Below are 23,586 nucleotides of genomic sequence, written 5' to 3' on the forward strand. Positions count from 1 at the left end.
TCCAAATCACACATTGGAGGAATTTTAGTTTAAAAAAAATTTAAAAATTGATAGCACATGCTTTAATTTTTTTTCAACTGAGCAAAATGTATATGTATAATTCACAAAAAAGATCTTAATACAAATCTTTTGGGAGATGCTCGGCTCAAAGAGTTTAAGTTACATTAGAAAAAAAGTGCACAAGTTCACATAAAGGCTGAGAATTCATTAAACATTGAGTATTCAGATTAAAAAAACTGGATTAGATGGAGATTTAGAAAGAACCAGATGGGCTCTCTGTCCTTTAGTGCCACTGTTGTGCAGGTGCACAAATAACTCACGCAGTGGTTGTCAACATTGTGGTTAAAGGTTTGTTTCAGCAGCTGGAGCAAAAGCACAACTGATATGAGGAAACGATACTTAGATATACAACAATGAGTGGTTTCTCATCGTCTATAAACTTCATAAATTTTGCTTCAAGTCCCCCCCCCCCTTCATTTAATGACACGATCTGCATGACATGAGTTGTTTGGGGCTGACACTCTGCAGCAGCTGGGTTGCATGTTTGTGCATTTTACCTGCGAGTTGATGAGGCGGAGCGTCGTTTTCGAGCCCACGTCTTTTTCAAAGCCGGTAGTTGGTGCAGCGTTGAAGCGCAGCACTGCATCATGAGAGTCTAGGGAATAAAAAAAGAGAACCAGTCTTGAAGAAGTGAATCTTCTTGAGTTACTGATGCGACACGCTCTTCTTTCTCACCCAGTAAATAACCGCTATGAACAGGAAAGCCTTGAATTAAACATCGTCAGAACAGGTGTTTTGTGTATTTTTAAGAACTTAAGCAAGAGTGGCGTTCAACAGATACACCGTCTGCAAGTAGGAGTTTCATATCACCGAAAATCAAGAGGGTCACTTTGTAAACTGACAAACTGGCCCTAGGTAAGATAAACAGCAGATGTCTCAACAGTTGCATTTTAATATTCATCAAATTATAATAATAATAAAGAGTTTTCATAATGACTCTTGGGGGGAAAGGGTATTGACAATGAAGTTTTAAAAAAGTACACTCTTTTGGTTAATGCTGGGCATCAATCTGGAAAAGGTTATTAGACCATTTCCAAGCTACTTGGAGTCGACCGTAAGAACGATTATTCACAAGTGGAAGAACATTCAAGACAGCTGCCAAAAGTTCACCTTAATATCAAACTGTGAAATGCTCAGCAAAGCTACAGAAAAACTGTAGAAGAAGAGCTTCATATCAGACTCTGCCGACCTCACCGAACATCTTCGCTGTCTACGTTGAGACGAAGACTGGACAAGTGAGGCTTGTCTGGAAAATGCTTGTGTCTGTTAAAGTAACATGGCAGCACAGCTCTGGTTTGCAAAGTTACTTCTGGAACAATGTCTTTTGGACAGACAAAATTAATATTTGACTAGAATTCACAGCGCTGGGTCTGGTGAAAACCAAGTGCAGAATGCCTCATAACTACTGTCAAGCATGGTGGTGGAGGGCTGATGATTTGGGCTTGTTTTGCAGTCATTGAGACAACCATAAACACGTCTTTTTTTTTTTGCTATGAAATTTCTTCTGCCAGGCTTATGAAGTGTAATGAACATATAAAATGAAATGGAAGAAGTGTTTTAGGGAGAAGTGGAAAGATCTGGGTTAAATTCATTTACATGGATATTAGGGGTCCTCATCCTGGCTGGAGTCAAAGGATGAATCAGCAGCAAGTATTTGGGATGCAGAGACAGCCTAAATTGCATGCCACTTTTTATAATTTCTCCATAGTAATCCGAGTTGATAAACAGGAGACAAGATGGGAGGGAGACAAGCTGACAGCTATTAAAACAGTGTGGGACGAGGAGGTAGAGCAGCTTCCAGGCACCGATATCACAGTAATATATATATATATATATATATATATATATATATATATATATATATATATGCGTGCCTTAAAAACCTGCTAGCAATTAAATAAAAATCTGGGCAAATACCAGCCGACCACTGAACGTAAGGGTGGAGACCCAGAGAAAATTTAGCCTACGAGGGCCGTGCTTGAAATTAAATAACAATTTATTATAAATTATAAAAAACAAAACAATGTAATGTTAAACTGTTGTATATGCAGGTCTTTTCAATGTTCAGTAAAAAACATACATATACATGATTTTATGGAAAACAAGTGAATTATCCTCATTGGACTGTGATCTCAGAGAGGTAAAGAAGGCTGTTGGTAATGAAAATGGCTGGTAATGAAGTTAATGGTAATGGTAAACAATGTTTGTTGGGATTTTTCTGGTTGCCAATGCTTTGGGATAATTAAACAACGTTATCCCTGTTCCTGAGATACCAACGTAACAGGAGGGTTAATGTGTCAAACGCTCTCAGTCATTTTGTAGGTTCAACATTTTTTTAGACCTCCAGACTCATCTCTGTACTTCTTGTTTATGCATCGGTGTAAACATTTCTCACCTATCTCTTTTCCCAGCCCAGAGTTTCGGAGAGAACCTGCTGACGACACCACGGCGCAGCTCTTGTACGGCCCGAGGTCAGAGGTCAGCTGTTTCGGTGGCAGGTAAGTGGCCCAGGGTAGCGCCGAGAAAGGCTGGAGGTCGGAGGTCAATGTCAAGACTTCCACCTTGGCCTTCAGTTGGCAGAGAAGCTTGGGACCACTCAGCTTTGGTCTGCTGGGAACTCCACCGGGACCGGACAACGTGACTCCGTATTTATTCATTGCCTGGCAGAAAGTACAGAAGTAAGCTCGCTTCTGAAACTATTTATTTGGATCACAGCCAGAGGTGTCAAGTAATGAAGTACAAATACTTTGTTACCTTACTTAAGTAGAAATTTTGGTTATCTATACTTCACTGGAGTAATTATTTTTCAGACGACTTTTTACTTTTACTCCTTACATTTTCACGCAATTATCTGTACTTTTTACTCCTTACATTTTAAAAACAGCCTCGTTACTCTATTTCATTTCGGCCTTTAAAAAAAAAAAAAAAACTATCCAGTTAAATTGCTCCATCCGGATAGAGTGAATTTGGTTGTGGTTGTTTCAGATGTTCTTGTCCAGTTTTGTTCTTACATCCTTTCCCCTCAGATTCCTGCAACTAAACTTGGATGTACATTCCAATAAAGGTTAGGATAAATGATAACATGCCTCTGAAGTTTGGCTTTTTGCACCATTACAATACTTATAGGCAACTAGTCATCATATCTTCTGCTCTCTGAAACACATGTTAATGCTCAATAGTACACATATATGGTTCTTTAATATATTTGCATTATACTAAGATGCATTCATTTTCAATGGCTTTTGTCCTTAATGGCTTTTTTCCCCCTTACATTACTTTTACTTTGATACTTTAAGTAGTTTTGAAACCAGTACTTTTATACTTTTACTTGAGTAAAAAACTTGAGTTGATACTTCAACTTCTACAGGAGTATTTTTAAACTCTAGTATCTATACTTCTACCTGAGTAATGAATGTGAATACTTTTGACACCTCTGATCACAGCACAAACATGGCTGTTGTGGCAGTAACTCTCACCTGGTAGTTCTGCACCACCTTCTTCAGCCGGCTTCCCAGCATGTTGCTCGACATCTCGTCATCCCACACCTCTCCCAAAAGCCCATGTGGCCCGAAGAACTCAGCATCCCCCCCTTTATTGCCACTGAGCTCGCCCTTTCGCCGGCGTCCAAACAGGGTCTCCAGCGCTCGCGTGAAGGGGCGCGGCAGCAGGTTGGTGAAAAACCCAGCCGACTCCCGCACTTTTACAGTTTGCTTTGGTGGCGAATTCCCTCCCTCGCGGGTTTGGTTGGGTGAGGAGAGGACGGGGATCGGACGGCGAGGATCCCCTGGAACAACGCCAGGGAGCTTCTGAGGGTCCATGTACACGGGTTTGGCTCCTCCTCGCAGCACCTGAGGAGATCAGAGGGTTGACTGTTTCATTTCAGCTTGCACTGAGAGGACATTTCATTTAGAGCAACAAGCAAACATATGTTTTCTATGCAACTGTAATTGTCACTTGAATACGTTATAATAAATAATGAGTTATTTAACATTAAAGGAATAGTTACATTTATTTTACATTACATTCGATTACATTTAGTTACATTTATAAGCAGAGGTGGGTAGAGGAGCCAAAAATTGTACTCAAGTAAAAGTACTGTTACTTCAGAATAATATGACTCAAGTAAAAAGTAGTCATCCAAATAAATAAAATAATAATAAATAAAATAATAAAATAAATAATAAATAAAATAATAAAATAAATAATAAATAAAATAAATTAAAATTAATAAAAAATAGCTTAAATTAAAATAATCTTAAAGTAAATTCAAGTACTTTAATAAATAATAAAATAAATAAAATAATAACAGAATAAAAAAATAAATTAGGCACAAGTAGCACAAAATTTCAAGCCTTTGTACTTTTCTTTTTTAACCAGGCAGAACTAGAACAAGCTCATGAACTCATATAAACTCTGTGTGTGTTTGAGTCTGTGTTTATGTGACAAAACATGCAAAAACAAACATTTTTCCCAAAGAATCACCCAGTGATGTCATGAGATTGACGCGGAGGGGATAAAAGAAAATCTACTCAAGTAAAAGTAAAAAGTATAGTGATTCAAAACTACTCCTAAAAGTACAAAATTTCCCAAAACTTACTCAAGTAAATGTAACTCGTTTCTACCCACCTCTGTTTATAAGTTACATCTGGCCCTTTGAGGACAGCCATTATGCTGATGTGGCCCCCGGTGATATGAGTTTGACACCCCTGATTTATAGAGACTGTGGACATCTCGTTTTATATGGTAATAGAGCTTTTAAACCTGTGCAAACACCAATAAGTCATCTGATTTTATAATGTGGGAACATTAGGAGGTCTTTCTTGAACACAGACATCAAAAACTCTGGGTTGTGTCATTTAAAAGCTTCTCTGCAAGTGCTTAGTGTCGGTCAAATGAAGCCAGAAATTAATTTGTGTATAATGAAATACAACCAGTTTGGAGGCTTAAGTTGTGTTAAGTAATCCTTAACACCACCAACAGTGAAGCGAGGGGACATACCTTGATGACAGAGTGCGTGCGAGGCTGAGCCCTGGTCCGAGCCCGCACGCCGAAGATGGCATCGGTGACAGGAACGCTGTTTTCAGCGCAGAGGGCGTAGAACAGAGCCATGGAGATGCAGAATAGAGTCATGCAGATCACTCCGCGGCGAGCCCGACGTCTCAGACGCCACAGCAGGCTGACTCTGTCCATCGCTGCCCCGGGAATCTGCAGGGAAAACCAAACTAAAATAAAAAACTTGTGTGCCAGTCTCACAATGGGCGATTCCAGTTGGTCTAATTGTCTAATGATATCCAGAGGGTGGATTTACATAAATAAAGCAAATATGCTGTTTGAACCGCTGACTTCGAGCTCCCCTCTTTAAAATACCGAAGCAAATGAACCCCAACATCATTAAACGGCATCTTCATCATCAGTTTGCTTGTTTTGCAACGGTTAAACATCATTTCACTTTAACTCCACTCACTCAGCCTGTTATGGGACATTGTTTAGCCTAGGCAGATTTTGCCTTAATGAATAATTTCCTTGATGTAAAACAGTAAGTATTACAGTTTAATTTTTACAATCAAAAATGATACCTAGGGTATGGAAACATAAATATTGTTGTAAAAACTGCCTGCGAGTCCTGGAGGCTTCATTAAAAGGGGACCTATTATGAAAAACACTTTTTTCTCTTGCTTTAACATATATAAAGTGGTCTCCCCTCAGCCTGCCAACTCAGAGAAGGAGGAAAGCAACCAAATTCTGCAGTGTCTGTACAGCCGCCCGGATGATCCATCCAGTGTGATGTGGCTTCTATGAGCCGTTCAGATTCTGCTCCCTTTCGTCACATAACGAAAATGCGATTTACATTGGTTGGCCTCTAATGCGTGAAACCACGCCCACAACTAACTCCACCGGCCGGAGCTTCCGCCATTTTTTCGTAGCGGTGTATCGTGTCATTCAGGCAGCCAATCAGCACAGAGCCTCATTATCATAGCCCCGCCCACTCAGAATCCTGCATAGATAATGAGGGTAGAGACTGGGAAGATAAAGACATGGCTCAGAGGCTGAATTTCTCATTTATTTAGCAAAAACAATCAAACGCTTGTTTTTAAAGACATTCAAGGCCTGTTTAAAATAGGTATTAGATGCCATAATAGGTCCCATTTAACCAAGAAAACTTTTGTGTGTGCGCGAGCACACGAGGCAGTAAAGCTCTTAAATGGGGAAATTATTTTTAAATATTAGAAAAAAATAACAAAGATGCTGCTGTTCCCCTACATCCATGTGATAAAACGATGCCACTCCAGATCAGAGGTTCAAAAACGTACAAAAAGAGAGAAAAAAAAAAAGTCTTAAAAAGGTACAGAGTTTGTGAAACAAAGTAGCCAGAAGGCCCCAAAGTTCAGCCCTGCACTAACTTTATAGTCCATAACAGGACGGACCAGTGATTGGCTAAAACGGTCTACACGACAGCTGGTTCAGAACGCCATAGCAAACAATCAGCAACAGTAAAACACATGCTAAAATCTAAGGCTATGTTCCAGTTCATCCATTTACTAGGGATTAAGTGGGTTTCCACTGACAACTCATTATGGAGGACTCTGCAAGTACCTGGATGGTGCTCTCAAAACGGTCTGAGTGTGGAACGCCGAACACTTCACACAGCAACTGGTTACAATCTGATGGATGCAGCAGGAGCGGCGGGACACTGGTTTGCATGTTCTCAGTTAAAAAGAGGATGGCTGCCTGTTTTCTTTCAAGGCGGGGACAGATCAGGCACAGGGCAAATAAAACTGGGTTCATTTTGTTTGGAATTTACATTTATTTAATAGTCAAATATCGTTAGGTTACATAGTGATCACTCGGGTGAAGCGGCTAAAGAACAAAGTTTGCCATCGTCGTGTCAGGTAAGAACACAAAAGCACCGAGCGCTGAACTCATCCCTTTGGAGATGTAACAAAAAGGTAAATAACTTCAGAAACCTTGACACAACTACTGGCGGTTGCTTGGCAGCAAAGCAATGCCGCCAACACAAAAGAGTGTGAGGATTTTAACATTTTTCTGCAAAAACTATGTGATACTGTTGCATGTCGCTGCCACGTGGGGGTACAAGAATGTGAACCATCATAGGTGTTGGCTCCTCTTGGTTGTGACAGGAGTCTCAATAAACACAGCTCTGCTTTGTGGTGGAGCAAGCACAGCTGCTCTGTCTGCTCCCACGTTACTTTCTTCCTTATTTCATCTCATTTTTTCGCTCTTCATCCTCTTTGTAATGAAATCTGTTTTCGTCATCTCTCTCTCCCGAGACAAGCCAACTTTCAACTGATCAGCATTTGACCTTCATCTGCAAGAGCTATGTACCGTTTGGTTTTTGGAGATATGCACGCAAGCCTGTGCTGGTTTAATACCAATAATCCCCCACTCTGCATATGGTGAGTGATGCAGACTGATAACTACGTCTCATCATCATAAACTCTGTAAGAACTACTCGGCTATCATGAATGAACTTTGACATGAGAGCGGCATTTTGATCACAGAGTTTTTGAGCAGCAACGAGGCAAATGAGGATATCTGAAGATCACAGCGGTTACAATGTTCTGTTTTTTGTCCATTTAAATCAACGTACAGATGGGAACCAACTAAAGCTGCAGATGCTTTTATAGTTGAGATTGTTACTCTAAATGCATGTTGAAAGAAATCAAAGCAAACTGGAGGTTAAAATAGGTCCAGTGAGTGGAGACGAGAGACAAATGAGAGCAGCATCACTGCCTCGGGACACTGGTGAAATCAGAGAGAAAAGCAAGGAGGAGGAGGAAGATGGGGGAAAGGGAGGAAGATGGCTTGATGCACAATGAGATAAAAAAAGAGAGAGAAGATAGGCCTGAAGAAAGTGAAAGAAAGATTTGAATGTGGGGAGACTGGAAAAACAAAGCTAAGAATATGTTTGTTTTGTCTTTGTCCTTTAAAGCATCTTCTCCAGCATTTACCCCAACTATCAGTCACAGTTAATGGAGGTTTATGATGCCGGGAAACCAGCTTACTTTAAATAAGAAGAACAAAGGCTTGTGGGTTACTGCAGGGATTGGATCAGGGATATCAGATTAGACATATTTTTCAGTGACGCATGTCTCTATTAAACAGGTATTTTACATTAGTTATCTGATGAGATCAGACTAAGTATCATCCAAGGCATCATGAACCAATGGCAGTAGTCTCTCTGAAGAACAGACACATAGCAGCAGGGGCTTGATTTATTAATTAACTTTTTAAGAGGGAATTCCATGGATTTCCCAAAATATTTGAATTAAACATATTTCCTATAAAGTTTCATTTGTAATGTCACTTATATTCAGACTATTCTACTGTGCAGGAACAGAGATTATTTGAACAAATATAATGTGAATTGCTTCCTCTTGTGATGTATAAAGTGAAACATTTTATACATTTCAGTTTGTCTATTTAATCAAATTCAGATAGTCTGTTCACATTGACGGCGCTGCAAATGAAACACTTCCTGTGGTAAAGTGTTTCGTTTGCATCAGCTGAAATGACTGACAGAAGCAACAAATGATCATAACAAATCCTATGACATTTTACATTTAGAGTTCGCAGTAAAAACATGGAAGTTAAATAAAGAGATATTGTTGAAGGAATTTCTGTTGTGATAGCAATAAGTTGTTTTTATTTTACCTCTTATATTTTGTACATTTTGTATATTCTTTGTTCATTTTATTTTAAATGTTTGGTGACTCTGAAATTATAACATGACAGAAGATTTCGTTTTTGTTTTTTAGGTTCTTCAATGAGAAGCAGGTAAAGGTCTGACTGTTCTCTCTAAAAAAAAAAGAGATCAAATATTTGCTAAATTAAAAGTATTAGATGAGGAATGACAAATTACATCTAATCTCTTTGTTAAGGAAATGAAGCATAAACCAGCATCATTACTGAGCAGTTCTACTGCTTCAAGATAACCAGAGGCATCACAAATCCACCCGTCTGAGGATTCTAACTATAATTAAAATCTGCAGCCGGGAAACAACCGAGAACCAGACAACAAGGTGAAGATTAACAGCAGCACCCATGGGGACAGGAAATGATTGACCTACATATAAGAAACGACCAGTACATGTGGTCTTTGCCAACTGAACAGAAACCAAAGGCATCAAAATCATGCGCGCAATGTCTAAACTGACACCCGTGTTAGATTTTGGAAGCTATTAACAATAAAAGTTGATTGAAATGTTGAAATTTCCTTAAAAATATAAATTTGGTAAATGGCAAGGCTAGTTTATTTGTATAGCACATTTCAGCAAGGTAATTCAGGGTGGTTTACATAATGAAAACACAAAAAGTAAAGAAGAAAAAACAAGATTATGAGTTACAGTGCAAAGCATAATAAAGAAAAGTTAGACTTAAGCTAGAGTTACAGTGTAGTAGTGAAATTAACATTGTTTAACTCTAAATTCAGAATGGTTTAAATAATTCAGCTGTAAACAAATAAGTTTTAAACCTTGATTTGAAGGAACTCTGGGTTTCAGCGTTCCTGCAGTTTTCTGGATGTTCGTTTCAAGTCTGTGCATCATTCGTATTGTACTTTCACTATTTGCACTATTTTATATTTTCTAGTCCTGCAACAATTGAACATATTGTAAATAGTACTTTGTTTGAATTATTTTTTTCTCCTAAGGAGTATTTTTTTTATCCTTATTCTTACCTTCGTAGCTACTGACTGTCGTGTTCTTCCAGAGATGTCTTTGTACTTCCACACAATGACAAAGTCTCTTGTCTTATGTTATCTTATCTTGCCTATCATAAACTCTGGATGCTTGATATTTAGGCAGACTTGTGAAGTCGATGTTGCAGTAATAAAGTATTCAAAGTCAATTTAAGATGAATGCATGAATTAGTTTTTCAAGCTGCTGAGACATTAAACCTTTGATCCTGGAAATATTCTTCAAAGGCCGACTTTGTGAGGCTGTGTGCTGACTCTTAAACGCTCTTCTTTTGGTTCAAAAACAATTACTTCAGTTTTGTTTTTGTCCAAAAGAGGAAAATTATGTCACAACCACTCATGTATTTGTTCCATGCATCTGCTCAATGTTTTTATGGACGCATTGTCACCTGGTGACATTGTAATGTAAAGTTGTGTGTCATCTGCGTAGTTATGGTAACTTATCTTGTTGTTTATTATCTGAGCTTGCAGAATCATGTAGATGTTAAATAGGAAGGGTCCTAGGATAGAACCCTGGGGGAACACCACATGTAGTTTTTGTCGATTCCAATGTAAAGTTACTTATTGACACAAAGTAGTCCCTGTCCTTTAAAAGGAGCATGAGGCTCCTTTTAAGAAATGAGACTCATTAGCGCCACCCTTCGCCACGACGGCTGTCGGGGGTACTGCAGCCAACAGCGAAGCCGGCACGGGAGATCGGGGAGAACGTGCATGCAGCGTCATTTGACGTCACATCCGCAGGACAGCACGGGAAATTCCAGCCCGGAATTGCAGCACATTTTGCAGCACACAGCCTGTTCAAGGCAACGGAGAGATACGGTAGAGGGCTCATTCTTTTTGGTTTGGAACGCTTCATCTGACATTATTACTAGAAAACTTAAAACGTATACACATTTTTTTCATAAATCCTGCCTCATGCTCCTTTAAGTAAGACTCAGACCAGTCAAGTACTGTGCCAGAAAGTCCAACTCAATTCTCCAGGCGCTCTTGTAAAATACCATGGTCAACAGTGTCAAGGCACTTTTCTATTCTTTTCAACCACTTAAATTGCTTCATAAAAGCCACATTCACTCATTCATGCAGCACTCTCTTAGTCTGCAGAGATCTATTCAGATATGTACTTAAGCATCTTCTTTTAATAAACAGTATGTAGTATACATTATCACACACCGGTGAATGCATCAGAGGGAGCATGGGGTTCAGTGTTGAACCATGAATCAAAACACCAGCTTTCAGGCAGGCAGACAAGTGCTCTACAGCTTGAGAATGCAGACATTTCTGAAGTACATAAATAATCTCATGCAGGACATCCAACTGGAAAAAAATAAAAAAATAAAAATCAAGCAAATGAGAAGAGACAATTGTTATTTGACCATTTTAGAGCAGATGTAGCCTGTTATTTGTGTTGTTTTTGGATACCTGAAATAATAATTAAATTAAAGTTGGCTTACATTTAAAGATTTTTCTTGACGGTTTCTACAGGACACAGGGTGTTAGATGTTGAGCAGACTTTTTTTGTTTTTGGGTTGTGAGCAAAATGTAAAAAAGGTAGAGATTTAACTTGTCCTTCTCGCTTAAATAAAACCACATTCTCTCTGAGGCCTGGCTCTGGGACGGGTTACCTTGGTTACTCTGCCGGATCTTGGCAGAACCATCACGATTTTTAAGCCACTCTGTGTCTTGTCTGTGACCAAGCTGCCTAATGATGAATAGTTTTTCCTTTCACAACACAATTCATGGGAGTGCAAACAGCTTCCCGTCATATAATGGCCATGGCTATTCTCCAGAAATGTCCATCGGGGAGTGGAATGGTTCTTCCAACTTCAGAAAAATTAAACCAGAAGATTGCACTAACAGCGACATCATGTGCAACTGAAATCTGCATCAGTTGTGTGTGAAGTTTATATGTGGGGACAAGTAACAGACTAACAGGGAAAAGTAAATGAATTAAATTAAAGACTGAAAGGAGCTTTAGATGGCATCAACATGTAAATGATGTTTTATCTTATACACTGCAGCCAAAAGCCAAACAGCCATCAGTCAGCTCCACACTTTGTTTTCTGAAACTTTGCTGCAAAATCAAAAAAAAAAAAACAATCCCAAGTTTGGAGTTTAAAAAACCTGACAACCATTTACCAGCAGGCATTAATCATTAAAGCATAATGCCACTAACAGTATTCTAAAGCTCATGTTGATGCCTTTCAACTGCAACATAAAGAAATTGTATGCAGTAAGTGTATCACACACAGACACTCATATCAATTTACCATTCATTTCTCTTAAATCAGGGTTTTGGCTGACCCTGCTGTGTTCTTGACGCCTTTTTTTTTTAATATATAACAGCTCAAAATTTTCACAGACCTTCCAACAACATTTTAAGATCCATTGTTAATGGTAAATGAATGACCGCTGCACAACCCTTCACATTCTTAGTTGTTTAACTCACCTTTCTTCTCGTTTCAGGTCTTGCCTTCTCTCGTGTGTCCTCAGCTGTTGCTGATTAACTGTCCTCATATGTTGCACCTGTTTTTAATAGTTTCACCACGCCTTTTGCATATAATCCCATCTATCCACAGCTCACTGTTGTCATTTTTCTTTGTATGCAACACTCCAGCTATTCACTCTTGTCATTTTTAAAACATGCTTTTTAACTTGACTTTTAGGGTTTGGTCTCTTGTCTTCCTATTAACTAATTCTTGTATTTAACTGCTTGTCCAGAGTCGTTTGTGGTCAATACCACATTGGCATTATGCATTTAAAGAGGACCGCTACCATGCCACTCTACACACAGTTAACATTTTCTAAAGTCAAAAGGAGTATACACTTTATACATACATACATTGTCACATCAACCAAAAGCCGAGATTGTATGTTTGGAGCTGTAAAAAAAACAAAACTCTCTCCTTAACAATGTATAAGTAAGTTAATTATATTGAGCTAGTTAGATTTGTAAGGGATAGGACCTATTAGGTTTTCCATCTGTTGTGTTGCTGAGCTTTCAGCTGATAACATGAGGGTGGAGTGAATGATTCCTGCAGAGGAATCCAGCTGGATTAAGTAAAATGATGGGCAGGGATGCCAGAGGGCTTTTTAACAAAACCAGGATAGTGGATTAAGCCTGGATTTTCTGGATATCCTGGCCTGGATTCGGTTTCACAAAAGCAGTAGCACATAAGTTACCATGGCGATATATCCTGTGCAGCTAGCCTGCTCCAGACCCGGCTAACAGCCAGGGTTAGTTAAGCCTGGTGTCTTATCTGTTCAGTCAGCGGTCACGTCCATCAGAAACCAATGCGTTTGGTCTGTGATTCCATTTTTCTTATTCGTCTGTTTTTTTTTCAACCTGCAATAATAAACCACTGATTTATTTTGACAGACATAAAACTAATATTATTTTTATATTATGATGATTATCATTATCAATTTTATAATTATCCCTGCGGGCATTTGTTACTGTTCGGTCATGTTTTGGAAGACGTTGTTGTCAGAAAGGTCTTTCATAGACTACATGTGTTGAGGGGATTAGAGAAATTACTGATAAAGAAGCAAAAGTCAATCAAGTCGAGCTGTATAAGTAGCTCCAAAGACATGTATCGTACTTGTGTTGCACATGTACTCCTACATGCAGTCGGGGATGCCGAAAACCTCAGAGCCACTATTTACCACACCATCAGAAGAGTGTCTTTGGCATTCAAAGAATATATGCACATCTTCATAACCCTCCCTGGCCATATTAAATTTTTTTGAATTGATTTCTTTCAGTCATTCCACCATTAACCAAACTCATATTAACCTGTGTGGACAGGTGCCAATAATCTTAATATGTCTTTGAATAATACTCACTGGATTCATGTTAGCCAGTCAGTCAGTCCATATCATACCACAGGAATGTGTGATTATTTCATATGTGATGCGATGTGATGCATATTCAGTAGTGGACAGAGGTGTCAAAAGTATTCACATTCATTACTCAGGTAGAAGTATAGATACTAGAGTTTAAAAATACTCCTGTAGAAGTTGAAGTATCAATTCAAGTTTTTTACTCAAGTAAAAGTATAAATGTACTGGTTTCAAAACTACTTAAAGTATAAAAGTAAAAGTAATGTAAGGGGGGGGGGAAAGCCATTAAGGACAAAAGCCATTGAAAATGAATGCATCTTAGTATAATGCAAATATATTAAAGAACCATATATGTGTACTATTGAGCATTAACATGTGTTTCAGAGAGCAGAAGATATGACGACTAGTTGCCTATAAGTATTGTAATGGTGCAAAAAGTAAAACTTCATAGGCATGTTATCATTTATCCTAACCTTTATTGGAATGTACATCCAAGTTTAGTTGCAGGAATCTGAGGGAACGGATGTAAGAACAAAACTGGACAAGAACATCTGAAACAACCACAACCAAATTCACTCTATCCGGATGGAGCAATTTAACTGGATAGTTTTTTTTCAAAGGCCGAAATAAAATAGAGTAACAAGGCTGTTTTTAAAATGTAAGGAGTAAAAAGTACAGATAATTGCGTGAAAATCTAAGGAGTAAAAGTAAAAAGTCATCTGAAAAATAATTACTCCAGTGAAGTATAGATAACCAAAATTTCTACTTAAGTAAGGTAACGAAGTATTTTTACTTTGTTACTTGACACCTCTGGTAGTGGAATGATGTACCATGTCTGAAGGGGACAGCTTCTACGGGCCATCTTCTGATGTCGTGGATTCTGGAGATGGTGCGCCACCCCCTCCATGTGCCAGACGCACTTTAACAGCTAAAATAAATACGGGGGTGAAAAATGTGCGCCTTCTACACCTTCCAAGTCAGTACAAGTCATTTGTATTCAACTTTTTATCCAGATTCTTACCAGTCTGCAAAATGTTCTCATATTTAATCTGGACCTGTTTCCAAGTCCTCTTTGTCCGGTCATGTTCCTACTGTATAAATATTGATAAGATGTGTAACAAAAAAGGTGGACTGTAAATGGGTATAGAGAGAAGGGGATAACACACAGCAAAGAGCGACAGACTGGGATTTGAACCTGAGGTGCCTGCATGAGGGCAGGGGCCTCTGTCAATGGCACCCCCCTCCAGACACTGAGCTACCTAGGGCCCAGAGTAACATGAATTAATCCGCTGTCAGAATTACACATTACATTATAGACTTCCACTGTTCATTTATAAGTTTAAAGTTGTTAATCTGAGCATATGTCAGGTTATTCCTTGAATGATATGATTATAACGTTTTCCGTTAAGGGTAATGGTAAGAAAATGTGTATATTAGGCTATTTACTCGTTCAGGCGATCCGCTATCGTTTGCCATGCCCTTTGTCGCTCCTTTATAACAGCGGCCGTGTTTCCTTTTTTTAGTATGATGTGCTCCATTTCTTCATAAACCTCCATCAAATGATGTTGCTCATTTGGTGAAAAGTACGGTAATTTATCCATTGTAGAATCAGTGAATCTGTGATCAATCTCATGGTCTTTTGAAGAAATCTGTGGACCTGGTTTGACAAAGCCGGGCCTTCTGATCCTGGTTTGGCCTTTGTGAAACGGATGAAGAGTCAAGCCTGGATTTATCTCTTATTGGAATTGTGGGGATCCACCTTTAAAACCACCTTAATTTCAATAATAAAACTTCAAAAACGAGCCATACGTATCATCAATAAGGCTGATTACTACGCTCAAACAGATCCACTTTTTCTAAATTCTCATGTTATTAAATTTTATGATTTGTTTTATTATAAAATCATGCAAATTATGTTCAGAGCAAAATCAAAAATGCTCCCTGACCCAATACAGAGGTTCTTTTCAATTCAGGAAAATTAAATTAGAGTTAAATTCTGGAATGATGCCAACATACATTTAAAAACATGTCATTCTCTTTTTGTTTTTAAGAAAATGGTTTGTAAAGCTATTTTTGAAGCTTATAAGTGCAATTGACCATCTGTAAATGTTTCTTTGCTTTTCTATTGTCTCTTTGCCTTTTGTTGTTTCTTTGCTTTTCTATTCTCTTTTTGGTTTTCTGGAGGTCGGTAGCCAAAAAAAGAAAGTTGGTACTATAGGATAGGCTTTTATAAGCATTTTGCTTCAGCCTATGCCTTTTCAGTCATTGTTCAACACATTTTTGGTTTTGTATGAAATGTTAATGCTGTGCACAATGTTTTTTTTGGTGTTGTTTTGTGTTGTCATGACTGAATAAACTTCATTCATTCATTCATTTTTGTTTTTTTTAATTCTTTTGAAAGTTTTGTAATTTTCTTTAATAGTCGGGCTCAAAAACACAGCAGCTCCTTGTTATGTGGCAGATGTTATATCCAGTCCAAGCCAAACTGTCCTTAAGCTTACAGGGATTTGTAACTTTTAAACTCAGAAAGTGAATCCACTCAGTCCAAATACACAAGAGAACCTGAGTGCATCAAGGTCAGTAATCTGGTCCAGCTTAAGGATTTATGGTGCTCCCATTCCAACACAGTATATTAAGTCCTCATACCCTTTATAGGCCTTTTTCCACCAAGCCTGCCTTTTTATTTTTAGTAAGAGTTAGTGTTTATGGGCAACGTCAGTGAGCAGTGATGGGGGTAAAAATAAATGTTTTGGAGAGATAAATGGTCCCATCAGGGCAGGGAAAGTCTTGCTTATTTGCAAATGCTCAGCTACCTTTTGCATGTATCACAACAGCAACCTGATCTCAACACAGAATGTAAAACAGCTAACTCACAAGGATTGCAGCTCATGATTCAATTCACCACTACCTTAGGCGGTGGCCAAGCTACTTCACCCAGCTCTAAAGATTCAGCAATTGCACTTTTCCCTTATAAGACCTACAATCAATCATCCATCTGTCTTCTATACCCATTTATCACAGGGGTCTGCTGGAGCATATCCCAGTTCATTACAGGGGTTCACCCTGGACAGGTCACCTGTCGATTGTAGGGCCACATATAGGATAGAGACAACCATGCAGGAAATTTAGAATTACCAATTAAGTGTGCATGTTTTTTGGGCTGTGGCAGTACCTAGCTTCCTCACACTGCTCAAGCCCAGGGAGAACATGCAAACTCCACGCAGAAAAACTCCCGCCGGGCATGGGATTTGAACCAGGAACTTTGTTGCTGTGAGGCAACAGTGCTAGCCACATCGCCACCAAACTGCCCTTCGAGTATATGCAGCAAAATGATCCTTGAAAATGGCAGTTGATAGATTCAGCTGATATGTTTCAGTAGCTTCATCCCTACCAGAGATTCATTTAAACACTGTAACATCTCACAATATCACAGCAGCATTAAAGGAACATTCTGAACATTTTCTGCATTCAAATCAGTCCTGAGTCTATTATTAGATGATAAAGGCGTGTAAACTTTTGTTAGCGATCAACAAAGCGTGAATTAAGAGACAGAAATGTATTTTTCAACAAAATGGCTATTAATATTAGCCCTTGGAATTATCAATCAGTCAAAAATCCCACTGATAAAAACTAAAATTATTTGAACAATCTCTTTGCCTTTTTTGTGAGAAAATAAATATATTTAAAATCAACAAATAATATGTTAGTGCCGGTATTTAAAAAGAAGGACATTTTATTTTTAGGCCATGTAACTCAGGTCTAATTATAACTTTGAGAGTGTACAGTGTACAGTGTACAGTGTATATATAAAAGGGTGTTTATGTAGGCAGCTCCTTCCAGTTGCCATTACCTTGTTGTAAGTCGTGCTACAGTACCAAATGTTGCACAAACTAATGTCAACAGACACAAAAGGAGGAGAATTCATGCCCTCTGCTTCCACAGAACTGTATATTTATGAAGAAATTGGTGATAGAAGCATGAAACACGTAGGCTTGAATCCTCACGCTGCAGACTGCAGGGCTTTAGACAGATCGTGGTGTCACCTGGTGTCTGCTTCAAGATGTCACTTTAAACTTTACAAACACACACAAACTTGTATTGCCTCACTTAAGACGACATTCATTTACATTTAACTTATAAGCTTACAACCAAGGCCTCAAACGGAATGATTCAGTCAGATTTTCTGCACTATATTAGGCAAACATGCAATATGCTATATCATTGCCTATTCCTTTCCTTCCTTCCTTTCAATTCCTGTCTATATTGTCAGTGGTATGTCTATATTGTCACTGTCTTGTCCAAATGTATATACACTGTGGGCCTGGGGAGCATTGCAATTTCGAATCCTATGTATAAACCTATACATATGGTTTTGACAAATAAAACTAACTTGAACTTGAACTATTGCAAAGACAATGTAACTTGTGATATAAAAACAAACATGTATGTATATACAGAGGTGTTAATGATAGTGAATCATCTATGAAGAAACTGGAAAAAATAAAAAAAATTATTTGGACGACGCACACAAAACAATCACGTCTTCCCTGCTATATTGATGATGAACCAATTTATTTCCATGAAAATAGTCTCTTCTTTAAAAGAAAACAGAAAAGAATAAATGCTCCCTTAAAACATTTTCTGCAGAATTAGGGGAAATTCGGGTAAAGAACACCATGTAGGGTGTTCTTTAATAATGATGATAAAATTAGATAAATAAATAAAAAATAAGGTGGTGAGTGTCCATTTGATTGGCCATATGGACACTCAGAGCACAAATGAACAATACTGAGAAATATAGGAGACCAATTATGGTGATATATAGGTTTTTTTTGCAATATTGACATAGATGTCAATATTGTGATGATACATTTTTGATATACTGCCTATACCTAGTGGAAGATACCCACAACAAAACTTTGGAAAATGTATGTCCTCAACAATCCTCAATCCACAAAAATCCTCCATGGTCTGGCTCCACCTCCATTTATTAAGAAAAACAGGAACAGGTTAACCAGAGCAGGATCTAGAAGTGACTGTATCGTCCCATTCAGAAAAAGTGCTTTTGGGCAGTCAGCGTTTTCATACCGAGCATCTCATACATGGAACACAGTACCAAATGTCATACGAGACACACCCACCCTCACCTCCTTCATTAAACACTTAAGAACAAGCTTCTAGAGAATCAAGTCTGCACTCATATTACATATTAGTGTATTTTATTGTATGTTTGATCTTATATCTTAGTGTATTTTATTGTGTTTTCTTTTATTGTGTATTTATTAGTGTATTTTACTGCTGTGTGTCATAATTTCTTGGACTACATGTAATGTATGTGTGTCTGGAACCTTTTTTTACATCAACCTGCCCCAGGGACTAAAGATGCAAATTAGCCACTGGCTATAATCTAGCATATTTACATGAAAATGTTATTAATATGTACTGTTCCTGGTTCTTTTCCTTTAAAAATAAAATACAAATACATGACAAATACAAGTACACATCATACACACACTCTTGTTAGGATACTAACTGAAATAATACATTCAAGCCTTTATCACAACTTACTTAAACATTAACCCTCAAAGAATGTCGGTCAAAAAAAATGTGCATCACTTTCCCTGCATGTCTTCCTCCACTCCTCTAAAACTCACAGAGATGTGTCCGTGTGGACTCCACCAGCAACGATGAAAAGGTAGGAGTGTTACGTGCTACCTCGCTGTGTGTTTTAATATGCGCAGGTGGAGTGTGTGTGTGTGTGTGTGTGGCAGCAGCAACGCATCAAACGACATGGCGGCCTATTGGTCTGCTGCAGCATGACATTTATGCCTAATCCCATCGGAGAATACGGTCCAGCTGCATGTCAGCAGAGTACACACTAATGCAGCACTTTAACACAGACCTCAGGATCTCACATAAACACTGGTGTTCACCACGTCTGCTGCTATCCTGGATGTTACTTACTGCACACGCTGCTTCCACAGGCCGCCAAGATGTTTCCAGGCTCAAGGAAGGAACTGAGAAATGTTTAATCCAGCAGTAATGCAACCTTTAATGATCCGTTGATCTGGCTGGTTACCGGGTACATCCCCACCCAGTAAACAATTGACAACACACTGAAATAGCTCATCAATAAACTGTCAAGTATCTAACAGCTTCATCACCCACCGACTGCCCCTGTGAATCCAGCAGAGCCTCGGTGACACAGTTAAAACTAATTTGTGCCGGTAGCATTCAAACCCCTGGATGTCTGCAACTGCATTACTGTGTTAAAATCCATTGATTCATGTGATCAGAGGAGTGTTACTGTTTTAATCTATCACACTGTATGTGTACCATTAGATAGGACATTTGGGTGGAAAAAACAAACAACAAAAAAGCAGCTGTAGAGTTCCATGAAAATGCAGATCACAGGAATAAAAGGTCAATTCAACAGTACGAACGTTAATTGAATCTGATTTACGACGCGGCAAATAAACCTTGGCAGACACACTAAATAAAAACAAAAATTGGCCGCGGAGTCAAAAGGAAAGAAATGCAACACAACAGTTCAATTGATAACAAGAAATAACCCAAAGATACCGACTGGTGAGCAGAAAACAAGACTATAAATGGAAGCGGACTAATCAGTTACAAATTAATTCAATCAAGCCATCAGAGGAGGTATAAAAAAACACACAGAGACAGACACTAATATGACACAAACAGGAAGACTTGGGCCGAATCCATATTTCGACACTCATGGACTTGGAGGAACCTTCCTGCTGTTCTGCCGCCATGAGGGCTTTGGCGCTGTTCACACATTTGTAGACATGCGCTTACTTCACATAATGAGTTAGCACTCAAGGCAATTGTATGTCAAAATATATTGCCTCAGGGAACCCTCAAAAATGTAGTTTAACTAAAGTGATAGTGAGCATAAAGCCTGAGTTATGGTTCTGCGTCAAACCAACGCAGAGCACACGCCGTCACCGTGACGCCGTCACCGTGACGCCGTCACCGTGACGCCGTCACCGTGACGCCGTCACCGTGACGCCGTCACCGTGACGCCGTCACCGTGACGCCGTCACCGTGACGCCGTCACCGTGACGCCGTCACCGTGACGCCGTCACCGTGACGCCGTCACCGTGACGCCGTCACCGTGACGCCGTCGTGAACCCTTCGGACTTCTCCGTCACTCCATTTCTTCGCGGTGCAGTACCCCCCGTGACCGCTAATTCGCGATCTTTTCCTGAATGGTTTATCCAACTTTTTCCAGTCACAGTGAATCAAAGAGATAAGGACAACTATTGTGCAAAAAAACAAAACCAAAAAAATCACACATACACGAATTAAAGAGCGCTGAAAGTTCACAACTGCTTCAAACCGGAAACCGGAAATGCGTTGCTACCAAGCGAATCAATCACAGCCCTCTTTAACTTTGTAAATGTACAGAAAGTGTATAAAAAGGGCTATTTTTAAAAGGAAACGTCTTCATTTTGTCAACAGACTGAATAGGAGGTGAGTTCATGCCCTCTTAAAGCTGAGATATACTTTCTGTTGGTGCTTGCGTTTGCGTCCGTTCGTGTCCGTTTGCGTCCGTTCGCGTCCGTTCTCGTGCACCACCAACCGCAACGTCGCTCGCGTTACCATGCGTTCACACTGAAAGCGTCAAAAATCTCCTGACGCCAGCTTCACGCTGCTTGATGCGTTCACACTGAAAGCTGCTGTCGACGGCTGCAGTGGGCGGGGCTAAAGCTGCGCTGCAGAACTGGAGGGAACAGTGGGAACAGCCTACTCATATAGCGTGCACATCTTCAGTTTCCTATTTCACTATAGATCACACTTTGGGACGCCTTCTTTATATTTTAGCGTTATTTCCGCGTAGATAAGACTGAGTTTGATGCTCCTTAACAAGTTTGGTCCGCGGATCAACGTCAACCATCAGCGAGCCCTTGCTCCCGGTGAAGGTTGATTTAAGGTTCCGCGTTACACCAACGCAGAGCCTATGGCGTAGGGCATGCAGCGACGCACACTGTACCGTGCGCGTCGCCGCGAACCCTACGCCGTCGGCTACGCTGACGATTTAACGCGGAACCATAATTCAGTGATCACTGACACACGGGGTCGGGGAGGATTTGGTCATGATGTTTAAACTGTGTTTTGTGATTAATAAGCACGGTTTTGAATTATTTTGCGTTGGGTCAATGTAGCAAATAAAATCGTTCGGACCATACAGCCCCTCAACTATCAGTTACGTGTTTCACATGAGCAGTTCAGGTAAAAACGGCAGTCAAATCAGCAAAAATGGCAGTTTGCTGGATGAAATATTAATTCCTGATAAAATAAGTTTGTTAGTACAGCTCTGCTCCTGTACGCATGTGAATGAGTGTACGTTTGTGTGTACATGAAAGTACAATCTGCATTGAGGCTTTTAGCTTCGGGAATCCCGGTCTGTGATTGGACGCTGCCTCGGCGTCGCCGCTGCTCATTTGCATAAAGTTGAGATTTTTCAACTTCAAATTGACGCGCTGCTCCGGCTGCTCCCGACGCCTCCGCTGCCTCTGCTGCCTCTGCTGCTCTCGCTGCTCCCGCTGCCTCTCGACGCGCGTTTTCATAGAAAATGATTGGCAGCCGGCAGCCTATGACGCCTGTGACGCTTTCAGTGTGAATGCAGGGTTAGTAAGCGAGGAGAGCAAGTATATCTCAGGCATTAGTAATTTAAGTACTTATAGCTAAGCACCGATCCAGCTCCATGGAAATCTACTGTAATCAAAATTAAGGACCATCACAGATTCTGATAAGAAACATTGTTTCGCTGTCAGCAAAAAGCCCTCATACCCAAACATACCACTGTTTTCCATTTAACGACACCGCAGGCAACACTGAGTGCCATGATATCTGGCTCAGACATTAATTTCATCGCTGCCCTCTGTGATGTGTGGGCTTTCGTTGAACAGCTGGTTGTAGTTGAACCTGCATGATTCACACAACTAGGTGCAACAACCGAGACTCCTACCGCTGCAGTTACTACCGTTCAAACAGTGAATCATCGGGATCTTCACCCGAAGAACTTTTGTGAGCTGCAAGCTGCCTGAGGCTTTTGCACTCCAGCAGAATGAAGATTATTATGTCTACTTTACGCAAACCAGTGCGAAGATTTTCAGAGTGAACACTGCTGATGTTCATCGTGTTGAGTGCAAAGACGTTACCTTGTAGCCCATCGTGTATACGACAGCACGCTGCGTTGGTGTTGCTTAGAAAAGGGCTGCTGCCTGCTGGTTTCCCCTCATAACTGCTGTGGAAGGACATAAAATATAGACTTTATGAAGTTCACTGTCATCTTTCTATATGAATGTTGCACACAGATCTTACAATTTCCACTGACTTAGACCTCAGATGTACAGCAGAGGACCCAGATGTCCTTGACAACCACAGCAGTGTTTAACCTCCAGGTGCAGTTACAGGGATCCCACTTTGGCGAAGTTTATGAAACTCAAACTTTTATTCTTTCATCTAAATCGTTGCCCAAAATGTTGGAATAAAATATGTTTACATTTTTCTCATGATGAAATGATTGGAAATCATTCCAGCTTTAGGGACAACGGTGCACATTCCAACCCTGATCTACACTCATCTGGTGACAAAAAAATTACAATTGCAAATAAAAGTAGGAGAGGCACATTTCAGCTCCTGGGCTCACCCTTAAGGGACAGATTTGAGGAGTTCAGTTCATTCAAATACAGTTACTGCTCCTCCGCAATGAAAGCACCCAGCTAAGGCGGTTTAGGGATTTAGATGGATTGGGACACCTTCAAGGGGGCTGTTTCACACACAATGCATAAGAAAGAGGCCTTGGGACAGGCCCAGGACTGGCTGGAGAGTCCATGGGTTACTTGAGTTGAAGTGGCAGGCTTTGCCTTCTGCTGAACACAATCATGACCATGATCACTTCAATCCTGCAAAAATCTGTGGAAGGATCCTTTCAACCC

At 39.7% G+C, this 23,586-nt stretch overlaps 1 protein-coding gene across 2 annotated transcripts in view; it reads right to left on the reverse strand.

The window, feature by feature from the left end:
- The window catches only part of st6gal1 (ST6 beta-galactosamide alpha-2,6-sialyltranferase 1), a 35,417-nt gene that overhangs the window by 7,801 nt on the left and 4,030 nt on the right, over positions 1–23,586 (reverse strand). The window contains exons 3-7 of one of the 2 annotated variants that reach the window (XM_061740553.1): positions 22,807–22,892; positions 5,059–5,265; positions 3,537–3,908; positions 2,456–2,720; positions 558–655 (exon numbers count right to left, since the gene is read on the reverse strand). In XM_061740553.1, the coding sequence (XP_061596537.1) occupies positions 558–655; positions 2,456–2,720; positions 3,537–3,908; positions 5,059–5,265; positions 22,807–22,818 (954 nt within the window). In that variant the 5' untranslated portion in view covers positions 22,819–22,892. Of the gene's footprint in view, positions 1–557; positions 656–2,455; positions 2,721–3,536; positions 3,909–5,058; positions 5,266–9,757; positions 9,803–22,806; positions 22,893–23,586 lie in introns of those variants that run through there. The other variant, XM_061740554.1, reaches the window with a different exon arrangement.

This window comes from Cololabis saira, chromosome 14 (genome assembly GCF_033807715.1).
Source record: "Cololabis saira isolate AMF1-May2022 chromosome 14, fColSai1.1, whole genome shotgun sequence".
NCBI lineage: Eukaryota > Metazoa > Chordata > Actinopteri > Beloniformes > Belonidae > Cololabis > Cololabis saira.